The 21,306-nt window shown below is 49.6% G+C and overlaps 8 protein-coding genes across 8 annotated transcripts; 5 read left to right on the top strand and 3 right to left on the bottom strand.

Annotated features, from left to right (window-relative positions):
• Positions 1-671: 671 nt before the first annotated feature.
• On the top strand, positions 672-2,139 carry MRS44_015010 (uncharacterized protein; the record flags this gene model as incomplete). The annotated part of the gene is made up of 7 exons (XM_046278872.2): positions 672-988; positions 1,041-1,170; positions 1,224-1,298; positions 1,349-1,491; positions 1,542-1,566; positions 1,621-2,049; positions 2,107-2,139. 7 exons carry the CDS (start codon positions 672-674, stop codon positions 2,137-2,139), a joined length of 1,152 nt encoding a protein of 383 aa, XP_046128108.2.
• A 2,096-nt stretch (positions 2,140-4,235) lies between these two features.
• Positions 4,236-4,976, bottom strand: MRS44_015009 (uncharacterized protein; the record flags this gene model as incomplete). Its single annotated transcript, XM_046272271.2, has 3 exons — positions 4,236-4,398; positions 4,456-4,727; positions 4,824-4,976. The coding sequence occupies 3 exons, from the start codon at positions 4,974-4,976 to the stop codon at positions 4,236-4,238; spliced, it is 588 nt and encodes a 195-aa protein (XP_046128107.1).
• Positions 4,977-6,784: 1,808 nt separating this feature from the next.
• MRS44_015008 (uncharacterized protein) lies at positions 6,785-8,452 on the top strand (the record flags this gene model as incomplete). The annotated part of the gene is made up of 5 exons (XM_046273000.2): positions 6,785-7,107; positions 7,163-7,202; positions 7,254-7,578; positions 7,631-8,258; positions 8,314-8,452. 5 exons carry the CDS (start codon positions 6,785-6,787, stop codon positions 8,450-8,452), a joined length of 1,455 nt encoding a protein of 484 aa, XP_046128106.2.
• A 745-nt stretch (positions 8,453-9,197) lies between these two features.
• On the top strand, positions 9,198-9,806 carry MRS44_015007 (uncharacterized protein; the record flags this gene model as incomplete). The annotated part of the gene is made up of 1 exon (XM_046277276.2): positions 9,198-9,806. One exon carries the CDS (start codon positions 9,198-9,200, stop codon positions 9,804-9,806), a length of 609 nt encoding a protein of 202 aa, XP_046128105.1.
• Positions 9,807-10,429: 623 nt separating this feature from the next.
• Positions 10,430-11,894, bottom strand: MRS44_015006 (uncharacterized protein; the record flags this gene model as incomplete). Its single annotated transcript, XM_046277275.2, has 5 exons — positions 10,430-10,692; positions 10,749-10,949; positions 11,006-11,141; positions 11,194-11,532; positions 11,583-11,894. The coding sequence occupies 5 exons, from the start codon at positions 11,892-11,894 to the stop codon at positions 10,430-10,432; spliced, it is 1,251 nt and encodes a 416-aa protein (XP_046128104.1).
• A 2,322-nt stretch (positions 11,895-14,216) lies between these two features.
• Positions 14,217-15,381, bottom strand: MRS44_015005 (uncharacterized protein; the record flags this gene model as incomplete). The annotated part of the gene is made up of 3 exons (XM_065618624.1): positions 14,217-14,518; positions 14,561-14,827; positions 14,886-15,381. The coding sequence occupies 3 exons, from the start codon at positions 15,379-15,381 to the stop codon at positions 14,217-14,219; spliced, it is 1,065 nt and encodes a 354-aa protein (XP_065474696.1).
• A 512-nt stretch (positions 15,382-15,893) lies between these two features.
• Positions 15,894-17,606, top strand: MRS44_015004 (uncharacterized protein; the record flags this gene model as incomplete). Its single annotated transcript, XM_046280222.2, has 5 exons — positions 15,894-16,016; positions 16,067-16,299; positions 16,367-16,635; positions 16,689-17,331; positions 17,411-17,606. The coding sequence occupies 5 exons, from the start codon at positions 15,894-15,896 to the stop codon at positions 17,604-17,606; spliced, it is 1,464 nt and encodes a 487-aa protein (XP_046128102.2).
• A 751-nt stretch (positions 17,607-18,357) lies between these two features.
• MRS44_015003 (uncharacterized protein) lies at positions 18,358-20,934 on the top strand (the record flags this gene model as incomplete). Its single annotated transcript, XM_046272999.2, has 4 exons — positions 18,358-18,610; positions 18,674-19,226; positions 19,292-20,175; positions 20,228-20,934. 4 exons carry the CDS (start codon positions 18,358-18,360, stop codon positions 20,932-20,934), a joined length of 2,397 nt encoding a protein of 798 aa, XP_046128101.2.
• Positions 20,935-21,306: the final 372 nt, after the last annotated feature.

Here is a 21,306-nt window from a genome sequence, read left to right as displayed (position 1 = left end):
ACGCTCTACTCTTTGTTTAATGGTGGAAACATCAGGCTCCGCCTCGTGACTGAAGACTGCAACCATAAGTGGTAGCATATAGGTCTAGGGGAGCAAGAAAGGATACTGTACAAGTAGTAAAAACTTGCAGCAAAGATTATCCTTGTAGATCAGATAAATGCCTCCCCTTCTGCAGTGACCTCGTGCCCCCCTTGTCCCTGCACAGTTACAAAGCTGCCATGGATTATTTGTCATGGCTTGGCATCGTCTGATTGATAAGGCGCAGGCTCCATCGGGCTCAACGGTTGCATGAGAAAGCATACAGATGAAGCTTAAATAGTGGATTCCTTCATCCGTTCTAATGAACGGGTTCATCAACTCGACACCCCAGTCACATCCCTCGTAGCAAACAGAGTGGGCGGCGCGCGGGTAGGACGTCATTAACGTAAAGGATCCAGATGATCAATAATGATTGGGGTTCGGTTCCGCGGCCAAGTCAGATTAATTACTCAATCATGTTGGTTCGGAACCGCATCGGCGTTGGGGAGCGCATCGTCACAAGATCCCGAAACCACGGATCGATATATTAAGGTACCGGAACACCCAAACCAACAAGATCTTTCTGCAGCCAACACACCTTTCCGGTACCGGTCTCTGCAACCGTCATTCCTTTCTCAGGTCACAGCTTCAATATGCGCTCCTTCTTTATCACTTCCACCCTCGCGGCGGGTGCTCTAGCAGCCCGTCCATTCCTCAACGAGCCCGATACCGGCCTCGAAGAGGTCATTGGAGACACTGCCCAGGGCACGCTACCCAAGTTGACCTCCATGGTCGGCCTGCCTGACTTTGACTGGGCGGCGAGGAACTATCTTCCCCTGCAGAACTACACCTACTACCGGAATGGTGCTGCTGGTGAATGGTCCTACCGAAACAACATGGAAGTGTTCAATCGGTACACCTTCAACCCTAGTGTCATGAATGATGTGACCAACATTGAGGAGTCCCTTCCGTAAGCCTCCCGGTAGCTCGTCAAGGCCACGTAAGCTCATGCTCTTGTTTAGTACCACGATCCTCGGCCATAACTTCTCGGCTCCCTTCTACATTAGCCCCTGCGCCAGTGGCATCTACGGTCACCCCAACGCAGAGCTCAACTTTGTCAAGGGAGCTGCTGAGGGCAACATCCTTTACATCGTAAGAAAAAGGACACACCTACAAGCTCCAAATTGCATGCTCACATGAAGCAGCCTTCTGGATATGCCACCCTCTCGATCGAAGAGATCCACGCCGCCAAGGCCAAGGGCCAGGTTGTCTTCCAGCAGGTAGGAATACCCGACGAATCGTTTTCATGCTTCATTCGCTTATCCTGTAGCTTTACCTGACTTCGAACGACACCGAGACTCAGGATCTCTTTGACAGAAGCAAGAAGGCTGGGGCTGATGCTCTCGTATTCACTGTTGATGCTCCTACCTTTGGAACTCGACAGCGTGCTGCTCGCCTTGATGTCAGCCTCTCGTAGGTAGAACTCTCTGCATTGATAAACACTGCTGACTTGATATTCCTAGGTCCTCTACCTACCGTTACATCACCGTGAGTTCACAAGATGATTTGCCATTCTACTTTCAGCTACTGACTTCCATATAGTGGGACTACTACAAGAAGCTCCAGACCATGACTGATCTTCCCATCATTGTCAAGGGCATTATGAGCGTCAGGGATGCCAAGCTCGCCGTGAAGCATAAGGTGCCTGCTATCGTCCTCTCTAACCACGGCGGCCGTCAGCTCGATGGTGCCCCCTCTGCCCTGGAGGTCGCCCTGGACATTTATAAGAAGGCACCTGAGGTCTTTAAGAAGACTGAGGTTTTCGCCGATGGCGGTGTCCGCTATGGCACTGACGTGCTTAAGCTGCTGGCGCTTGGAGTCAAGGCTGTCGGCGTTGGCCGCCCCTTCATGTACTCGAACATTTTCGGCCAAGAGGGTGTCGAGCGTACTATTGAGCTTTTGAAGAGGGAAATCGCTGTTGACGCAGCTAACCTCGGACTGGGCGACCTGAAAGAGATTGATGCCGACTATGTAAGTACCCTCTTCAGATGTGACTGTTATTATTTCTGTTAGCTAACTCGGTAGTAGGTCCACTGGTCTGTTAACAACTGGTCTGGATAAGGCTGAGTTGGCTTTTTACGATAGGGCCTCCATCTCTCGTATGTTAAGCGTCGCATAAGATCAAACTCCGCGGAGGGATGCAATTTTATCACCTTCGATCAAAATGAATTGGCTATATCTTGTCCTATGTTTGGCGTTTAGATGTGATGGCTGTCTTGACAAGTAATCCGGCCTCCGCTTACCAATCTATCTTTACTTTAGGTCTTGTGACCACTGCCACGACTGGGAACGTCATTTCACTACCAGGCCTAAACATTGTTCTTCTCGGTGATAGAATTCAGCGCCTCTGACTTTACTGTTCAAGAAGCGCTTCAAAGTTGAAATATTTGAACGGGGCGTTGCGATACGCAGGAGCTTCATAGTCATCATCAATAAACTATTGTGGATGCCCTAAAATCCGAGACATCTAGCACAGTTTGCTTAGAGGAGTACGATAGGCGTGGCTTCCTATAGTCCTAGTTCTGTCCCAACGTTGAGAATTACTTGTTTTTTGTTATCATGCCCAGTTATTCTTCCCTCCTTCGTCAGAGCATCAAACAATGCAGCTATCACTAACAATCATGGCAAATGATAGAGAACAACTATCCCAAGCCACAGCAGTGATATTGCTGTCTACGCGTCAAAAGGAATATGAAACAAACATTGAGCAGGGGCAATTCACTTCAAGTCCGGTTCCAAATGGATTACAAAGAATAGCGAGAGTTGGGTATCTTTCATTAACTATCAAGCCTATCATTTCGCGTCCAATCGTTCAACAGCACAGCACCTTGGACTAGGTCGGATGGGTCTATGAACAAATTAGACTAAGCTCTCATTCATGGTGGAGAAAAGGCCTAACCAAAACGTCCCTTCATTTGCAAGCAAGACCGGTCATCCTGGACGGAACATACACAACTTTACATTCCCAAACGTTATGCCCCATTATTCCAGGACGCGGTGAGCAGGCTTAATAGCCTGAAAGGCGAGTACTGAACAGGGAAAGAAAGGCAAGGGCATTCATGAGATAGCGATTGGAAGTATGCTCGTCATGCGCTCGAGTCCATTCAAGAATATTGGAGATAAAGAAGAGGAGTGGAATAATGTATCCACTCGCCGCCAAGGTCTTTTGCGCCCAGTTTCTTTCCGTTGGACGCCTTTGAATCTTCTCCATGTCGAATTCTTGCATCGGGGGCTTGTGAGTGAGTTGTTGGTGTCAAGTAAAGGTTCTCGGGTGCGAATGATAGCTGAAAGACAGAAGCAGTGCCAAGGGAAGAGATATGCCTCTATTTGTACATTGAATCGTATTGAGCAGTGGCTGTGTCGAGCCGTGTTATCCGGGGCCGAGTATCCGGAATGGCGCAACACTCTCTCATCTGGGTTAGAAGGAGTTGCTCGGCCACTCATATCGCGGAACACTGCGGGGATAGGCAGGTCTAGATCCTGACGGCAGACTGTGTTCACAACCAACAACCATTTTTCGACTGCCAAAGAATGCCTGCTGCGCCTTGTTGGTTGCTGCCTACGGCTTCAAGGAATGTTTCGCCAATAAAACTGCCATGAACAACGAATCTTTCGGCTGCACATTGCGTCATCCCAATGTAAGTTTCATTGATCAGGTTGCACTTCCTGCATGACACTCGTGGTAGCCTAGTAGGCTGTACTTTACGCAAGGAAGACGGTTTTTCTTTTCTGGGACAGTTTTTCAACATCAATTGGATATCCTCTCGGTGTAGCATTGGCGTTTCAAGAGTTATTTGCCCGTCCAGTGCAGCCCAAGCTTTGAGGTCGGTCCAGGAAGAATGCCCGGCATAATTGACCAGCTGCACCCACGAGTTGATATTGACATTGATAAAAATGATATTGGCCAACTGCCTGACTGACAGACTTGAAGTACAGTCACGGGCTGAGAGTTGAATCGGGGATCAGATCATTACCCAGGAGAAGTGCAATGTACGGTAGCATTACTGACACAACACCAAATTAGATGACAGGCATAAAAATGCAATATTCATAATTCGTTAGATCATCTATAATCCAAAATCCCCTCTATTCAAACCTCCGATATGACAGATAACGCCTCCCTTGTCGATCAAGTCTGGTGATCGCCATGTCCACATTTATGTTCTCTCTGGTGCCAAGTGATGGTATTCGGTTGGCTCCTTGGGATGCTTAGGATAATTTTCAATGGGTCCGGACTCAATGTTAATGCCAATACGGTTATATCGGCGCTGGCGAAAAGTCATAATGGCGTGGAAGATGAGGAAAATGCATGAAAATATGCTGCAGTTGGTCAGTATCAGCGCGATCCATGACAATCCAAGCCGTCCAAAAACTCACAACTCGATGCCACCCAATCCAGCAATGGCAGCAAAAATATATCCAGAAAATTTGGTAGCGTCTCTAAATGCGTCCGGACAGTCTTGTTCCCGACAGATGTCATGGCTTGCCCCCCATAGAAAGGCTGTCTGGCTGGCAAGTACCGCCACTGAGATGATCCAAAAGACTAGAAGGAAAATATCGAGCGACAGGCCAGCCCAGTAGTTGTAAAGATGGGCTAATGAAATATGGGCCATGATCATCCAGAGGGAGATGGCCAGGGTGGCAGAACTCTATTTTACAAAGTTAGGCATATGTCGCGCTCGATATTTTGGAAGTCCAAGTTCCTGTTGGAGTTCTTTTAGTAGGAAGTTGTAGTTAACACGTACAGTGAAGAGCATGAGGCCATTTCCTGCAAAAATACCGGCGCTGACAGTGAAGGACACAACAATGATAATGATGATGCTCAAGATGGCCTGGAAGATGCGAAGCACTGTTGTCCCAGTGGGGTAATCAAGGACATCTGGACGACGGTTGGCCATTGTGAATGATGTTAGCCCTACAAATATGCTCGGCCGGGTTGTAGTGGATGTTTCGTCTTTAAAGACGAGTCCTTCCGAGCTCAGGAGCTGCTTTGAAGACGTGGAATGAATTGAGCCAACGCGAGGACGATGGGATCGAAAGTACAGAAAGAAAAAAATGGGAGCACAGAAGTGCTTAAATCCTACGAGATCCTACAGTTGTTGCCTGCAACAATCCAAGATGAGAATATGCGCAGAGCATGCCTTCTTCGGGTAGCGAAGGACCACATTTGTCTCACGCGATGCTGCCAGGGGGCTATGCTGTTCGGCTGTGCAGTGACAGCTGCGGATGAGGCTGGGCAGCTATGGTGGGCCTTTTGTTCGCCAGCACCATCCAGCAAGATAAGAGTGAGGTCAGGTCAAGCTATGAAGGTTGAGTACAAAACATTTGGAGCTCTGGCAGAGATATCACAGCTAATATATGAGATTTCTCTACGACAAACAGTATAGATTGACTCTCTTTGCAGCCTCATCCAACGCGCCACGACGAACATGAAAGTTCTGAACGGCAAGGGACCCTTGTTCAAGGTAAGCTCTCGATGGTGCGGCGGAGTACAACGGCGCAGAATCTTTGCCGAGGCAAATATAGCCGACGAATCAAATGCAAAACCATTGTCGCCGGATCATTGCACCAATGGCGTGAGCGTGAGCTGGCAAGGGTCTTGCTGATTGGATTTGCCCTGAAACGCGTGGCTGACACTTCATCTCAACCGATCCCCAGCTCAGCCCTACTGGAATCTCTAGCTCCACCTTGACAAGGTTAATAATGTTGCCTAAGACGGCATCTCTGTGTTTTCGTGTCCAGGATTATCTATTGTGGCATACCGAAGAATGAGGCGGTAAGCAGTGAGTGTGGCACATGATTTGGAGCCGGATCGCTGTGTGTTCCCCCTCAGAAACACCCCAACACGATTTGAACTTGAATCAATGCGATCAAAGAACTGTTCAGTGAGAACTATGTCCCATTGAAATTATACTCAACAACATCAGGCTGTCAAGTTGAGTATTTGTTGACAAATTTACACGCGTCACTCTGCTACCCTAAACCCAAACCGCGACTGTCCTCGTGAGACCATCTTTAGTTCTTTTCGACTGCCTATGGCGTTTAAAGTCATAGTGGAATCTCTTTTTAATCTATTTCATCGTTCAAGTTGCAACTAGAAATTCCCTTCAGCACCATGTGAGAGTTATGCCCCTTCTCTCCCGGTGTGCCAAATCAACATGATGGACGAGCAATCCACGGCGGAGTCGAGTAGCTTGTGGGGCCTGTTCCCTGTCACGCCACGATAAAGGCTACCTGCCATCATACAGAATTACTGGTGGGATATAAGTAGCTGTTAACATACGCTAGTCGCCATTTACCCTGGTTGGCTCGATAGACCTCCACAAGCTCCTCGACTTCCCAAGAGATCGCTTAAGATTATGAATGTTTTGTGCTGGCATAAAGTAGAAGCGAGAAAGGAATAGGTTGGCCGACCTTTAACCATGGTGAGCCACGAATCACGTTCGACGCGGCTGAATCCTCTTTCACTCTGCCCCCGGAGGATTTACCCGTAACGTTGCTTTCGCACTGGGGTTGTAATTTCTCGTACAATTATCGGCGTGAATGCCCTCATTCGTCATCCTAGATCGGCATTGCGTGCTGAATTAGCCCAGGGGCTAGGGCATGAATGAAAAGCAACAAGACTGCACAAATCAGCCAAGAATGACTGTCGTTCTTCAAATAGCCTTTGCCAAGCTGTCAGGGCAAGCCACAAAACATGGCGACCATGCCGATTGAGAAAGCGCCGCACCATGCACTCACAACTGGCGAATCGGAGAAAACAGCATCTCAGACCGCTGCGCCCCTCCAAGAACTTGCGCCCGCCGACACGCCACGGCAGAAGTGGTACCAATGGTTTTCTCCAAGCGACACTCCGGAGGAGCGGCGACTGATCATGAAACTCGATGGCCTCATCATGGTATTCGTTTTTCTTGCGTATTGGGCCAAGGTTCTTGATTCCTCTGCGACGAGTGCGGCATATGTAAGTGGGATGAAGGAGGATTTGAAGCTTTATGGCAACGAGTTGAATTACTTGAATACCACCTACATGTAAGACAGTAGTCATCGCGTCCTGACTTCCATCGTGCTTACTGATATCTCCTAGGGTTGGCTTCATCACACTTCAGATTCCTCTCACGGTTTTGGTATGACTGGCAACACATATGTCTAAGTGGTCATTCTAACACAATTTGTAGATGACGCGATTTTCAGCCACCTACTTTATACCAGGAGCAGACCTCATCTGGGGTGTTCTCACTCTTGTGCAATACAAAGTCACCAACGTGCAACAACTCTACGTGATCAGATTCTTTGTGGGTGCTGCAGGCAGTCTCTTTTTCCCTGCCGTTCAGTGGTACCTAGGATGTTGGTATAAGAGATCAGAGCTGAGTCGTCGGGGAGCTCTATTCTTTATTGCCAGCCAAGTCGGGAGTATGAGCTCGGGGTACATTCAAAGCGGCGCTTATTCAAGCTTGAATGGAAGGCATGGCATCGAAGGCTGGCGATGGCTCTACATCATCTGTGGGTTGATCGCTGAGGGTTGGTGTGCATCTACAAAGCTAATTTCGGGCAGGTTTTGCGTGCACTATCCCAGTCGCCGTCTTGGGCTTTGTTGCACTCCCTAGCCATCCGAACAAGTGCAAACCAGGAATCTTGACAGAACGCGAGATTCAGTTGGCTCGTGAGCGTATGGCCTCGGAGCACAGAGAGCCTCCGAAACCTCTCACTATCCCGGTCATCCGTAACGTCTTGTCTGGGTGGCATTTCTGGGTGCTTGTGTCCTTTGCATTCTTCTTCTCCCAAGCCGACGGCGTCTCAAGTCAGAGTGGACTGGCACTTTGGCTCAAAGCCGAAGGCTACGGCGTGGAGTCGATCAACACTATCACGACGGTTTCACCGGCCGTTACCATCATCTCATCCATTATCTGTGGCATTCTTTCTGATGCCTACGATGCCAAAGTTTCACTTATTGCGGGTACTGCGTTTCTCAATATCTTTGCGAGTATCGTCCTTGCGATTTGGCATGTTCCTACCGGGCTGAAGTTCTTTGCTTTCTTCCTTGCAGGGTCCGCAGACGGCATTGCTGCTGTGATATATGCATGGGCGAATGAAATTTGCGCCGGCAACGCCGAGGAACGTGCCATCGTTATTAGCAGCATGAATACAATTGGAAACACATTCGGAGCCTGGCTGCCACTATTGTAAGTAGTAATTCACGCCTCCGCCCGTCCCTAGGAGGTTACTAATTTTCACTAGCGTTTGGAAGACAGTCGATGCACCGCGATATCTCATCGGATATAACTGGACTATTGCCCTCGATGTGTGTATGGTGGCCATGTTGTTTGTTTTGAGGTCCTTTTGGAACCGCGAGCGCAAGACTCTGTCGACAGCCTAATTCGATTACTGGGCAGAAATGTGGAATTGGCGATCGAGGGACTTACAGAAACACTTGAGCTGCCTGTGAGCGTAGGGTTGATCCGGAACAGTTGTCTGTCATATGGGTTTGAGGAGGAGTTAGGCGAGTTGAGATTATGTGAGAATCTTGAACGAGTCTGGCTATTGCCATTGGAATAGATTGCTCGACATTTGAAATAAAAAACCTTGTTCTCATTCATTCCGCACTGAGAAATACCATGAGATGGTGTTCTCTACGCCCAGAGTGGAAATATTGCTCATGACCAACTCAAAGATAGTGGCTAGAAGAAAAACCACGCAACGATACGTGTAGGTATTTCGGAGTAGTTGACATCGAACCTAACTGACACAACTTTGATTACTCACTTCACTTATTATTGCTAAGAAGGAAATGCCTCATATGAGCGTTTTATGCATGTCGCCATAATACTCCTGCTATGTCATAGTTACTCGACGTTATTTCTTTGTTGTCCTCACATCAGCTAAGACCATTCTCTGTATAGATGAGAAGAGATCTCATCCCACTGCTTTAACGAAAGGCGTGATCAAGTCCCACATTCCTCAGCTTATTTTGTTCTTATCGCTTGCAGCGACCGACAGGTTTGAGTCACTCTGTCACGTGCTATTCGTAAGACGAGAGGAAGACATTGCTCACGCACCTCCCTCACTTCTGGAACAACCATACCTCTTTCACATTCCGCCTAAAGCCCACAACTCACGAAACCATGGAAGCCAGTCTGTTGCCAATCAATGAACAGATTTCGCGATTCCGCGAAGCCTTGGAACGCAACAAGACACTTATGACTGTCCTTACACGCGCTGCTTCGATGAAACTCCCCGGGTGGTACCTCGCCGCTGGTGCACTCACACAGACTGTGTGGAATGTCATGACGAATCGGGACCCTGAAAATGGCATTGATGACTATGACTTGATCTACTTTGACGCATCTGATCTGTCATGGGAGGCCGAAAATACCATCATCAAGGCCGGCGAGAAACTTTTCGCCGACATTCCAGTCGAGGTTGAAATCCGCAACCAAGCTCGAGTGCACCTCTGGTACGAAAAGAAGTTTGGTGCACCATGCCCACAGCATAAATCCTCAGAGGCTTCGATCAGTACATGGGGCACCAATTCGGCGCTTATTGCCGTCCGACTGAGGGATGACGGAGAGTGGGACATTTTCGCGCCGTGGGGATTCTCAGACATGTTCAACCTCACCGTGCGACCTAACCAGCAGATAATGACGGAGGCAGTATACGAAAAGAAGGTGGCACGCTGGAAAGGGTTTTGGCCAGAGCTGACTGTCATCCCGTGGAATGATCGCAAGACTTGATTTGGTAAATAATCTTAAATATCTCGCGAAGCATAGAGAAAGAGTTGGCAGTGTACGTATACGAGAATGGCTCAAGACTTGGAATACTTGGAATACTCGGGGGAGCATATTTGGTTTTGCAATGCGATTGAACGCGCTCGAGAGTACTATGTTGGCACCTAACCCTCCGCTCTCGCGGGATTGAGAAACACATCCTGTACAGTATCTTTGTGCGCAAAAGATAGATTAGCTGGATGGTAGAGAACATGAAAGAACTAGGAGGGCATGATCCGGACTAGAAAAAGAGCAAAGAAACATAATCGAGGCTTTATCAACTCTCTTTACTCCCTCGTGACAACTATCCTAGCACCTGGGCAATGAAGCATGGATGTTCTCTGAGGTCTGGTAACCAATAAAATAGCGTATTATGCTGAGGAGAACTTGCAAAGACTTGTATGGGATAGATGTAAGGAGAGCGGATCTATTTTCTGGCTAACTATGTACTAACTGTGTCAAGCCAGTTGCCTTTGTCTGACCCAATATTCATCAACTGGAAACTGGCAATTTTCCCAAGATAGAGCAAGCTATCAGAACCCAACTTGCATCTCGAAACACACCAAGAATCCAACGGCTCTGTCTCAGATTTAAGCACCGTTGCCGTTGTAGGCAACAAGGTTGGGGCTGCCATTGAGAGTACCGGTGATACGGCCGGAAGTGCCGAGAGCCTTGATTCGGTTGGTGACGGCAGCAGGGGTACTGAGGCCCTCGAGAACCTGGAGGTAAAGAGCGAGACCCGCAACGTGGGGGGCAGCCATGGAAGTACCGTCGATGGTGCGGGTGGCAGTATTGGAGCCGATCCAAGCGGACTGGATTGCAACACCAGGAGCGTGGATATCAACACCGGGGCCTGTTTACACAAGTAAGCACATAGTCAAGTGGTGAAAGCGAGCAAGGAAGACAAACCGTAGTTGGTGAAGGAAGCAGGGCGCCAGCTGGAGTCAATAGCACCAACAGTCAGGGCGTTGGCGGCGTTGGCGGGAGACTGGCTGGAAACTGGGAGAGGGTTGCCGTTTCTATCACCATTGCCAGCAGCAACAACGGAGAGAACGCCGGAGTTGTAGGCAGCGTTAATGGCAGAAATCCAGGTCTGAGAGGACTCGCCTCCTGTTTGGTTATTAGCGTTAATGTCAATTACTGTCAAGAGAGAGATAGACACGTACCGAGAGACAGGTTAATGACGGAGCGACCCTGGCGGCTCTTGGAGGTGATGTCGTTCACAGCCCAGTTGAAGCCAGACAGAATGGTGGAGGTGGATCCCTGGTTGCCCTGGAAGACCTTGACGGAGATGATGTTGGCCTAAGGAGAATGTGAGTTATGTAACTATATGTCTGATGCAGGATTAACTGACCTGCTTGGCAACACCATAGGTGGAGCCGGCGATAGTACCAGCGACGTGGGTGCCGTGACCAAGGGTATCAGTGTGAGCGCCAGAGAAGGCGTTGAAACCAAGAGAGGCGCGGCTGCCGAACTGGGAGTGTCCAACCTGGACACCACTGTCCACAACATAGGCATAAGAGCCAGAACCAGCAGAGGTGTCATAGATGTAGCTGGTAGAGCCGGAGGTGCGGTGAGAGATCGTACCAAGACCCCAAGTGGCACCAGTCTGAGTGGTAAGAGCACGGTCAGACAGCTCACTGGACTCTTCGACCCAGAGATAGGCTTCATAGTCCGGCTCAACAAAGGCAACCTGATTTTGTTAGATTGAGATGATGATGTCATGCGTAGTTATGAGATTACCTCAGGGCTGTTCTTGATCTCTTCAATGGTCGCGTCGTCAAACTCGCCAGCATAGGCGTTCCAGTTGCTGATGTTGTAGGTCTCCTCAACACCGGCAGTGTCACGCTTGGACAGGCTGCGGCGGTGGACATCTCCAACCCAGTCAAGATGAGCAGAGATCTTGCTGTCGGAAGCCTCGGGCTTGAGAGTGATGATGTACTTGTTGGGGATAGCGGTGGCTTCCTCGCGTCTAACTGGACCGTCAACAGGTGCAGCTAGGGCAGCGGGGAGCAGGGCTCCGAGGAAAAGCGCGAGACGACGAATGCTAGCCATGATGAAGATTGAAGGGCAGAGAGGATGATGATACGATGGACTGAGAGCCTGGAGAGGATTGAATCAAAGAAACTGGGTGTTTACCACCATATTTATACTTGATAGTCCAACCTTCTTGGCAGTTTGAGAACGTCGTAAGACCAAATTCATCCGTATCTTGAGCAATATCTTGCGTGATGCTGCAATAGCCTTGCAACTTGTTATCCTGCTTCACTCAGCTTCCTAAAAGGTGTATGGCCGGCATATCCAAGTAGGGAAGGTAATAGTGCAGCATAGAATCATCACAGTAGTAAATGCCAAGAGATGATGAAATCGTGCCCGGCGTTCCATCCTGTTACATAGGTCTAATCCATGAAGAATGCCGGGGCCTTTTCCGAGTCACATTTTCTCGGCTGAATGTCCCTTTCCACCAGTCACGGCTTATCAAATTGCTGGTCACGGGGAACGAATAGTAAATCAAGAAAAGAAAGGCAAAGGAAAAAGTTCCTTTGTCGGCGGACTCCTCCGCCACTACAGGGAAAATGCCCTTAATGCCTATGTTAATGCTAAAGCCCCGCGAGTCAAAGCCAAAGGCCAAGCGATATGGTTCCTTTCCGTCCATATTAAGCTCCTTCTCGTTTTGACTAGCGAACACGGGAAGCCCCGCCCCTGGGCCCTTTTGTTCACGCCTAGAACGGAGGATTACTCACAAGGGGAAAAGCCGCCGATCACCTCAACGGGAGGATCCCATTCTGGGAAAAGCCATTGTCGATCTGGCAAGTGGGTGATCAGTCGCATGATTGCCGAAAGATTTCACCTACCGATTAGTTGATCTAATAAAGAACACCTATCTCGAGCGTTATCGCGTGCTTCGGGCGCATTGTCCATATCGGGGCTGCGCACTATACTTGGGTATCCTTACTGGAGCCAATTCACATGCAAGGCGGTTTAAACTTCCACCGGGTTTCGGTTCCTAGTAGGCATACGAGTTGGCCTGCCGTCTTGGGTCACGTCGACATCGGCTATTGCAAGCAGCTATCCCTTGACCCGTAAATCTTGGTGCCGAGCTGGATACTGCCAAGGGATGCCATGACGCCGGCGCTTAAGCTATTGGGTAGCTCTGGCGCTAGGCTTACAAATACTACGTAGAACCTTGATGTCTGCGACATTGTCATGGTTGATGACCCCCCGCGCCATTGCTTGGGAGAAAGGGGGCTGCGGAGGTCCCCTCAATCGCCATATGTTGTTCGTCTTCCGTCTTCCAAACTCCCCTGCTAATGTCGCTCCGGGAAGCAAAGAAAAATAACCATCAATCAAGTATGGATTACAATTGGGTTGGTTGAAATGACGAGCAATGAATCAATAAGGTATGGGTTGGAACGGGGACTGGGACCCGTAGGTATGATGCTCGAAGTGCATCCTGGCATTGTTCATTCTGCCAACTGTGTTCAGCTTTGTTGCTGAGTTATTGCTTATGTAAATTTCTTTGTGTGTTGGATTAACATTGGTGGTGAAGTTCTTCGGAAGATTAAATGCACTACCACAACGGCAGTCGTGCCTTCCGGATTCGCAGACTGCATGACGTGCTCTTACCCTACCCAGAGACCTACATACTAACCTTAAATTTAAAGTGAAAACGGCGGGTGTCATCAGCACGTGCGTAGTCCAGAACAGGAAAAGACTCTCAAAAGGTAAAACTATAACTTAACCTAGATGAAAGAATACACGTCTTGCTGATACGCAGGCAGCGCAGCTCCGCTGCGGTCGGCTCAGTTCTATACCACGTTTCAATTTGATAATTGAGATTATCAGCTGGACTAACTCTGTAGTAGATTAAGTTGATCCTTTAGACTGGTATAACTCTATTTGCTAGTGTTGCGTCTGGCAATTCCTTTACTAGGAAAAAGTGAATGTTTTTCTTGTGCCGAGTCCACAACCATTCTTAAGGCCTGAGATTGTATCACCATTTTCTTGTATCAATCAAATGTATACTATTTCTTACCTGCCAGTAAATCGCATCTGTTGCAGTGTTCATCTGGTCCCAAGATGCAAAGGCGAGCTTCATACTCATCGCTATGCACTGTACAGCCAAGTATTCATCTGACTTCGATGATCCGCTCAATCTTCAAACCTGGAATACATTTAAATTGATTATAAAAACTTAGGAGAAGAGTAACAAGGTACCGAGTGGTACGAATGGTAGCCGTAAAGGGCATATCTCAACCTATCAATCCAGCAGTTGAAGTGATTTGTGTATTTTTTATTTTTTTTACTCTATTGCCTCTCATCCGAAGGATCACATGCCTTCTAAGTGTATAACTAGATATTTAGACTTCTGCGCAATCAAGCACTGCCGTTCGCAGGGTCGTTGACCAAACCATCCTCCTTGAACTTGTATCTGTCCTCCAAATCCCAGTACTTGTTGAAACCCACGCCTTCACAGACCTCGCTATAGGAAAGAATCAATGGCGGCTTTCCGACAGTCATACTCTTCTTGAGTTCCTCCAAAGTTTCGCGAATGCTCTTGAGTTTGGCAGCAACGAGCGTCCAGGGGTAGGCGACAGCACAGAAACCCAGCTCAGCAAGGTCCTTTGCTGATAGATTCTCGGTCTTGCCACCCTCAATAACTGGAAGTTGGAAGTCAGCTATCAATCATTGTTTTAGAAATTGTGTAGATAGCCACTCACTGTTCGCAAAGGTAGGAATGCCAACTTCCTCGACGCAACGACGCATGGATTCACGATCGGGGAGAGCTTCGACGAATACGGCATCAACGCCGATCCGCTTGAACTCCTTGGCACGGCTGAGAGCCTCCTCCCATCCATGAATCAAGGCATCTGTTCGCGCAAGAACAAAGATATCCTTGCCTTGGTCACGGGCGTCGCAAGCTGCTTGGATGCGAGCATATGCCTCACCGCGAGACACAACGGACTTTCCCTTGGTATGGCCACAGCCTGTGAAAATTAGCTTCTGGAGGCCAAATTGGAGCCAAAAACTGTATTGAACACTCACGCTTTGGCCACGTTTGATCTTCAATCATAACTCCAGCGGCGCCGGCAAGAGCGTAGCTCTCCACTGTCCTCTTGACGTTGAGAGGGCTGCCGTAACCGGTGTCTCCATCGGCCATAACAGGAACGGAAACCTGTCGGACAGCCTCTTGGATCTTGTCGCACATCTCCGCCATTGCAATGTAGCCAGTGTCAGGAAGACCGTAGGCGCTCGACACGGGATATCCAGCAAGGAACACCATTGGGAAACCTGCCTCTTCGACTAGGCGCGAGGAGAGACCATCGTAACTGCAGCAATGGGCAAGAATCTTGGTCGGATCCCGGTGGGCCTCGAGCATCATGGTGCGAAGGGCCGATGCCTGGATTGACGGAATCTTACCTCGGACATTCTTCAATGTACCAGACACATCTTCAATTTGGCCGGGCTTGCCAGACTTCTCCAGAGTCGGAGCGGAGAACTGGAAGGGATAAGGGGTAGTGTTGACGATGGACTTGGACATTGTGACTTTGAGTGATGATGATTGAGGTCAATTGATGATGTGATGTTGAGCTGGATGATGATAAGAAACCTGGAAATGATGTCAAAGAACAGGTTATATACCTGGGGTTCGATAGAACCTGCAAAGGTACCACCTCCGTGATGCTTCGGATAACGATGGAGCTCTCGGATAGTACTGGAAAGTGCCGGACACCGACGCGCTCGGGAATGGCGCCGCCGCTCGGGGATGCGGAGCAATCCTCCCTAAGAAAATCCTGGGGTATGCGGGGTCCCCGCGTTTAGCAAGGATGGACCGAGATGAGATCAAAGGGGCTTGGGCCATGAACCATCCTCGGAGAGTGACGGCTTCTATCAGCAGTTAGATCGAAACACCTAAACATATCACTCGACCTGATATCTACTAAAGCCCGTCCTGGTCCTTCTCACTATCTATCTTGCAATCCTATCATCATCAAGTCTGAGCATCTCTTCTTAATATCACGTTGCTGCTGCCTCAAGCAGTCCACCACTACAATGGACCAGTCATCTGTTGACCGAAAGATGTCCCTGAACGCGGAGGAGCTCGAACATGGAGTACGCGAAGAGCAGCCCCATGTTGAAGTTCCCGAGGAAGCGAACGCGAGAATTCGGCGAACGGTATGTAACAAAGATGCTCTGGGACAACAATCTGCTAACTATCTGCGTAGTTCGATCGCCGCCTCCTTCCCATTGTTTGTTGCCTTTACGTCTTGTCCTACCTCGATCGAGGAAATATCGGAAATGCCAAAGCCGCTGGTGCCAAGGAGGATCTCGGACTCAGTGACTCGGATTGGTCCTGGGTTCTCAACGCGTTCTACATTTGCTATGTCGCGTTCGAATGGACGAACTTGTTCTGGAAGATCTTGCCTGCCAGCAAATACGTTGCCGTACTTTGCGTTCTGTGAGTAAAACTCCTTATCCAGTCTGGTACCCAGCAAGACTTCGGACACTGACCATTCACCTCCCAGTTGGGGAACTGCTGCTATGTGCTCTGGTGCTTCTCAGAACCTTGGTGGCCTCATTGCTACTCGTGCCCTCCTTGGCATCTTTGAGGCAGCATTTGGTGCCGGTGCCCCTTATTTCCTGTCACTGTTCTATAAGCGCAAGGAACTTGGTTTTCGTGTTTCCCTGCTTCTGGGCATGTCACCTTTGGCCAACTGCTTCGCATCTGCTTTGGCCTACGGAATTACCCACATCAAGGGCTCTTTGGAGCCTTGGAGGTACCTTTTCATCATTGGTATGTCCACAATCACCTCACTCTAGACTGCATGGCTGACTAACACATTACAGAGGGTGCACCTACAGTCCTCTTTTCCTTGGTCACCTGGTTCTTCCTGGCAGACTCTCCCGCCAAGGCAAAATACCTGTCCGAGCAGGATGCCACATATGCCGTTGAACGTCTCCAAGTCCGAGATCGAACGAAGAAGACTCAGGTTCGCTGGGACCAGATTTTTGCTGGTCTGACCGACTATCAGAACTATGTCCACACCATGATCCATTTCTGCTGTAACTACTCTTTTGCGGGTCTCTCCAACTTTCTTCCCACCATTGTTCGCGATATGGGGTACTCTTCCGTTACGGCGCAGGGTCTTACAGCACCCCCTTATTTCTTGGCCTTCCTTTGCTGCGTTGCCGCTGCTTTTGTTAGCGACAAATTTGGAAAGAGAGGGTTCATTGTGAGCGGGAGTTCCCTCGTTGGCTTCGCTGGTTATCTCATTCTGGTCCTTGTTCAGGACCAGTCGAAGAAAGCTGCTCGTTACGCTGGTGTCTTTCTTGCCTCCTGCGGCGTGTTCCCTGCGCTTTGCATCAATATCACCTGGTTGCTGAACAACCAAGGCGGCGACTCAAAGAAGGGAGCTGGACTTGCAATCCTGGCCACATTTGGCCAATGCTCTTCTTTTGTCAGCAGTGTTGTTTTCCCTAGCACTGATGGGTAAGTTTCCCTCATCTCTGCATGGCATGGCGCTAGTCTTGTCTAGAATACGTTACTAACGATGCTGTGTCATTTCTAGGCCTCTCTACACTCGTGGCACGGCGATCGGCTGCGGTCTCACCGGCCTCATCAGTATCTTGGCCCTCGGTCTGCACTTTGCTTTGGAGCGCGAGAATAACAGACGTGACCGCGAGTATGGACCTGTCGATGCGACTGTTTCTGTTGATGTGACGGAGCTTGGCGACAAGAACAAGAACTTCCGCTACCTGACTTAGGTGCAGGCAGAGGCGCCTGATTAGTCCGGAAGACGCAGTCTGACACTTTTTGGGTATTATACTTCTTAGGTAGTTTGGAACCAGTTACTTACTGTACACATGTGGTTTTATGTATTCGACAAGGTAGTCTGTGAGATCAGGAGGATAATTCGCTATACCTCTCAACCAAAGTGTGTACCGCGTTCTGTGATGTCCGTCTTCCGCATCCCCGAGCGCCTTTTTTCACAACACCGAGACCATACTCCGTACTGCAATTCCATCTACGTTTTGGCCTCTGGAATTGCATTCACGTACTGTATCATGCTTGTAGACCATCCGATCCTCGGGCTTGTGCAGGCTGGAAGGTGGGTTGAAAAAAAAACACCGCCGGTACTGGCACCAAAATTGTATGGGGAGAGTGGCGGTGATTTCTTCAACCCACCTGGCTGGCCGTGCTAGAGCCAAGCCTAACCCCAGAGCATCTCCACACACACACCTGCTCTACCCCGCGCGAACAGACGCTAATCTGAAGAGACACCAGAGATCCAGCCACTCAGGTTTGCGGTATTAAGTCAGTTTTGATCATCGCGGCGCTAGCTCAAAGCTGGTGCTCGGCAGACTTTCGCTTGGAGGCGATACACGTCACGGTGAGAAGCATTTAAGTCCGTCACCATCCGCCACTTTCCGATTCCTGACCGGCCGAGGTCTCATCCAAGCGACTCCCTTGCAATTCTCTACTCAGATCAGGACATGCCTATTCCCTCCGCTTTGAATGGATAACGACGCCCAACCCCAGCCCACTTTGCCTCGCGCCGATGGGCCCACTCGCGGCCGACGCGTACGGGATTTCCGACGGGGCTATCAAGCATGCGAACTATGCCGAAGGAAGAAGATCCGCTGCGTTGTTGATACGCCCGGCGCCTCCTGCTTGAGGTGTCAACGAGAGCTGAAGGAATGCATCTTCAGCCACGAACGTTCACATCGAAAAAGGGACGCGGCCGGTAGGAGAGGTTCATCAAAAGAGGGTATGCCGAACATGCCCATGAATCGCTATCGGTCAAGCAGATGGAGGACTGACATTTAGACAGAAGGCAGCTCTACACGCGAGAGCACATCACCTGCTCGAGCGTCAACTTTCCCTCGCGAGGAGCCTGATACATACACCGAGGAGCCCTCGCAGCTCCTAAACGATGCCAGCGATGTTGTCCTTCCCGCACAAGATTACCAAGATCTTCCATTAGCAGTGGGCAACATCCTGGCCCAAGACCTCCCTCAATCACGTCAAGAGGGCACCGGCACCTCTCCCTCTCTTGGCTCGACGGGGCCCACCGGAGACCTCACTGACAGTGTTATGAGAACATTGGTCTCCAATGGCAAAGACGCCCTCCGACTATTGTTTCAAGCTGCCATCGAACATGTCAAACAAGACGGAACAACACCCAGCAATCCGCCTTCGGTTTCACAACACCCGCTGCACCCAGGGGCCGAGATAGTGACTCCTCAAACAACTGTATCGATGAGAACTTCAAGACCAATCTACCTGTCACCCGCATCCCCCGATGCATTGACAGTTTGGCGAGCTTTCCGGTTCGTTAAGATGGGATGGTTCACAGCTGAAGAAGCAGTCACCTACATGGAATTGTAAGTTGTAACTGCATGCCGACGGATCTGTTGCTAACCATGGTGGACCATGTCCCTCTCAACAGATTTCAGCACAACCTGGCACCCCTCTCCTTAGTATCCAAGGGACTTGACTTGAGCCAAGACAAGCACTACAAGATCATCACACAAGAACCTCTTCTCTGTTGCGTGATCCTCATGATTTCTTCTAGATATCACATCCTACAGGGTGCTAGTGGCATTACTCGGAGTACTCTCGTGCACCACCGGCTATGGGAGCACTGTCAGCACCTTGTGATGAGGATCATCTTCGGGCAAGAAAAGCGATCCAAAGCCAAGACAAGGACGAGAGGATCAATCGAGGCTCTGCTACTCATTATTGAATGGCACCCGCAAGCAATACACTTGCCACCTGCCGCGGATGGCTGGGACTCTTCCCTTCTCCTCTCATTTCCGGATCCTCGAGATGATCAGTTCGGGAATCAAGCAGACGCCACTGATGACAACAACGCTCTATGGCTTCGTGACGTTATCCTTCCTGCAAAGACTTCAGACCGCATGTCTTGGATGCTTCTGGGATGCGCACAATCCTTGGCCCTTGAGTTGGGGGTTTGCGATACAAGCGACTCAGGACCCGTCCAGCCTCCAGGCCTTCAAGCCCAGCAGACACGTCTGCGTGACCTTCTTTACATCTTTTTGGAACAACAGTCTAGTAGACTAGGGTGTCCTTCCATGATGCCTACCTCTATCTCCCGATTCATGTCGGAGCGCTCACAGGGCCAGCAAGATGACTCGGCCAGCGTCAATGCCTGGCTCAACCTTACCAGCCTCTCAAGAACCATTATCGACGTACTCTGTCCATCAGCGACGGCCATTCGCGAGATCTTGAGCAGTGGCAGATATGTAAACATCATCAAGCACTTCCAGCAACAGTTGGCGACGTGGAAAGCAACTCACCTTTGTCGAGAAAGTATGTATTCCCTTCTCTGTCTCGTCAAACCTGCTGACTATTGATCGTCTAGACCTGTCAGCACATGCCTACGAAGACCTCTCGATCGAGTTCAACTATCTCCGCGCCTTCATGAACTCACTGGGGATCCAAGCCGTCGTTGATCGCGTCCTCGGCGGGAGACCTCCCAATTCCATCAATACCGACATTTTCCAATCTTCTATCACAGCGACCGACTATTCCTTCATCAGGGAGGTGATTGATGGCTCATGCCAGGCTCTTGAGTCAATCAACAGGCTTTCCGAGGCTGGTACGCTCCGATACTGCCCTGTCAGAGTGTTTCTTCGCATCATTATGGCTTCCATCTTTTTATTGAAGGCTCTTAGTCTGGGAAGCCGCACTACGGACCTGGAGGCTTCTTTGAACGTCTTGGAGAGGAGTATTGAGGCACTAAAAGCAAGTAACCTGGACGAGATGCACCTCGCCTCCCGCTACGGAGAGCTACTGGAGATGCATCTGGAAAAGTTTAGGCAGGGGATGGTCCCAACATCTATCCCAAGAGGCATCCCTCTGGTTGATGAAAGCACTCAGTGGGCTTTCGACAGTGGTGTTCCGCAGGGAGAGAGTTTGGGGGACGTGCCAATGCCAGCCGTCGACGACTGGTTGGCGCTTCCTTTTGATCCAAGCATTGCGCCATTTGGGTTTTCTAACGGTGCACCTGAATTTGCCGAACAAGAGGACAGGTCCTGGGATTTCCTATGGAGTTTGCCAAATGTGTGATTTCAGGCTCAGTCAAATTGCTCAGGCATTTACTGCCTCTGTATGCTAATATTCTCACACAATGAAAAGTTTGGAACACCTTTTGTAAATAGTCATATAACTGTCACTCCAAATGAATTGGAGACGTTGAGTTGGGTGACTGACACATAGTCTGCTTCTCTCAGCTGATGGCATCGACTGTTCCACAGCCGGCACAATGGGTCACACTGATGTACGAGAGGATGAAGATTTTAGTACAGCGCAATGGATTGTGACACAATTCAATGTCAGTGATGTTTGTGAATGGTAAAAGATAAGTAGGTGGATGATAAAAGTGACTGATGCCCTGCTTGATCGAGCGGAGGGGAGTCGTCATCAACAACCATGAAAGGG

Source organism: Fusarium solani (genome assembly GCF_023522795.1).
Source record: "Fusarium solani strain SB1 chromosome Unknown bctg00000010, whole genome shotgun sequence".
Lineage (NCBI taxonomy): Eukaryota > Fungi > Ascomycota > Sordariomycetes > Hypocreales > Nectriaceae > Fusarium > Fusarium solani.
This window is presented reverse-complemented; position numbering and strand designations above follow the sequence as displayed.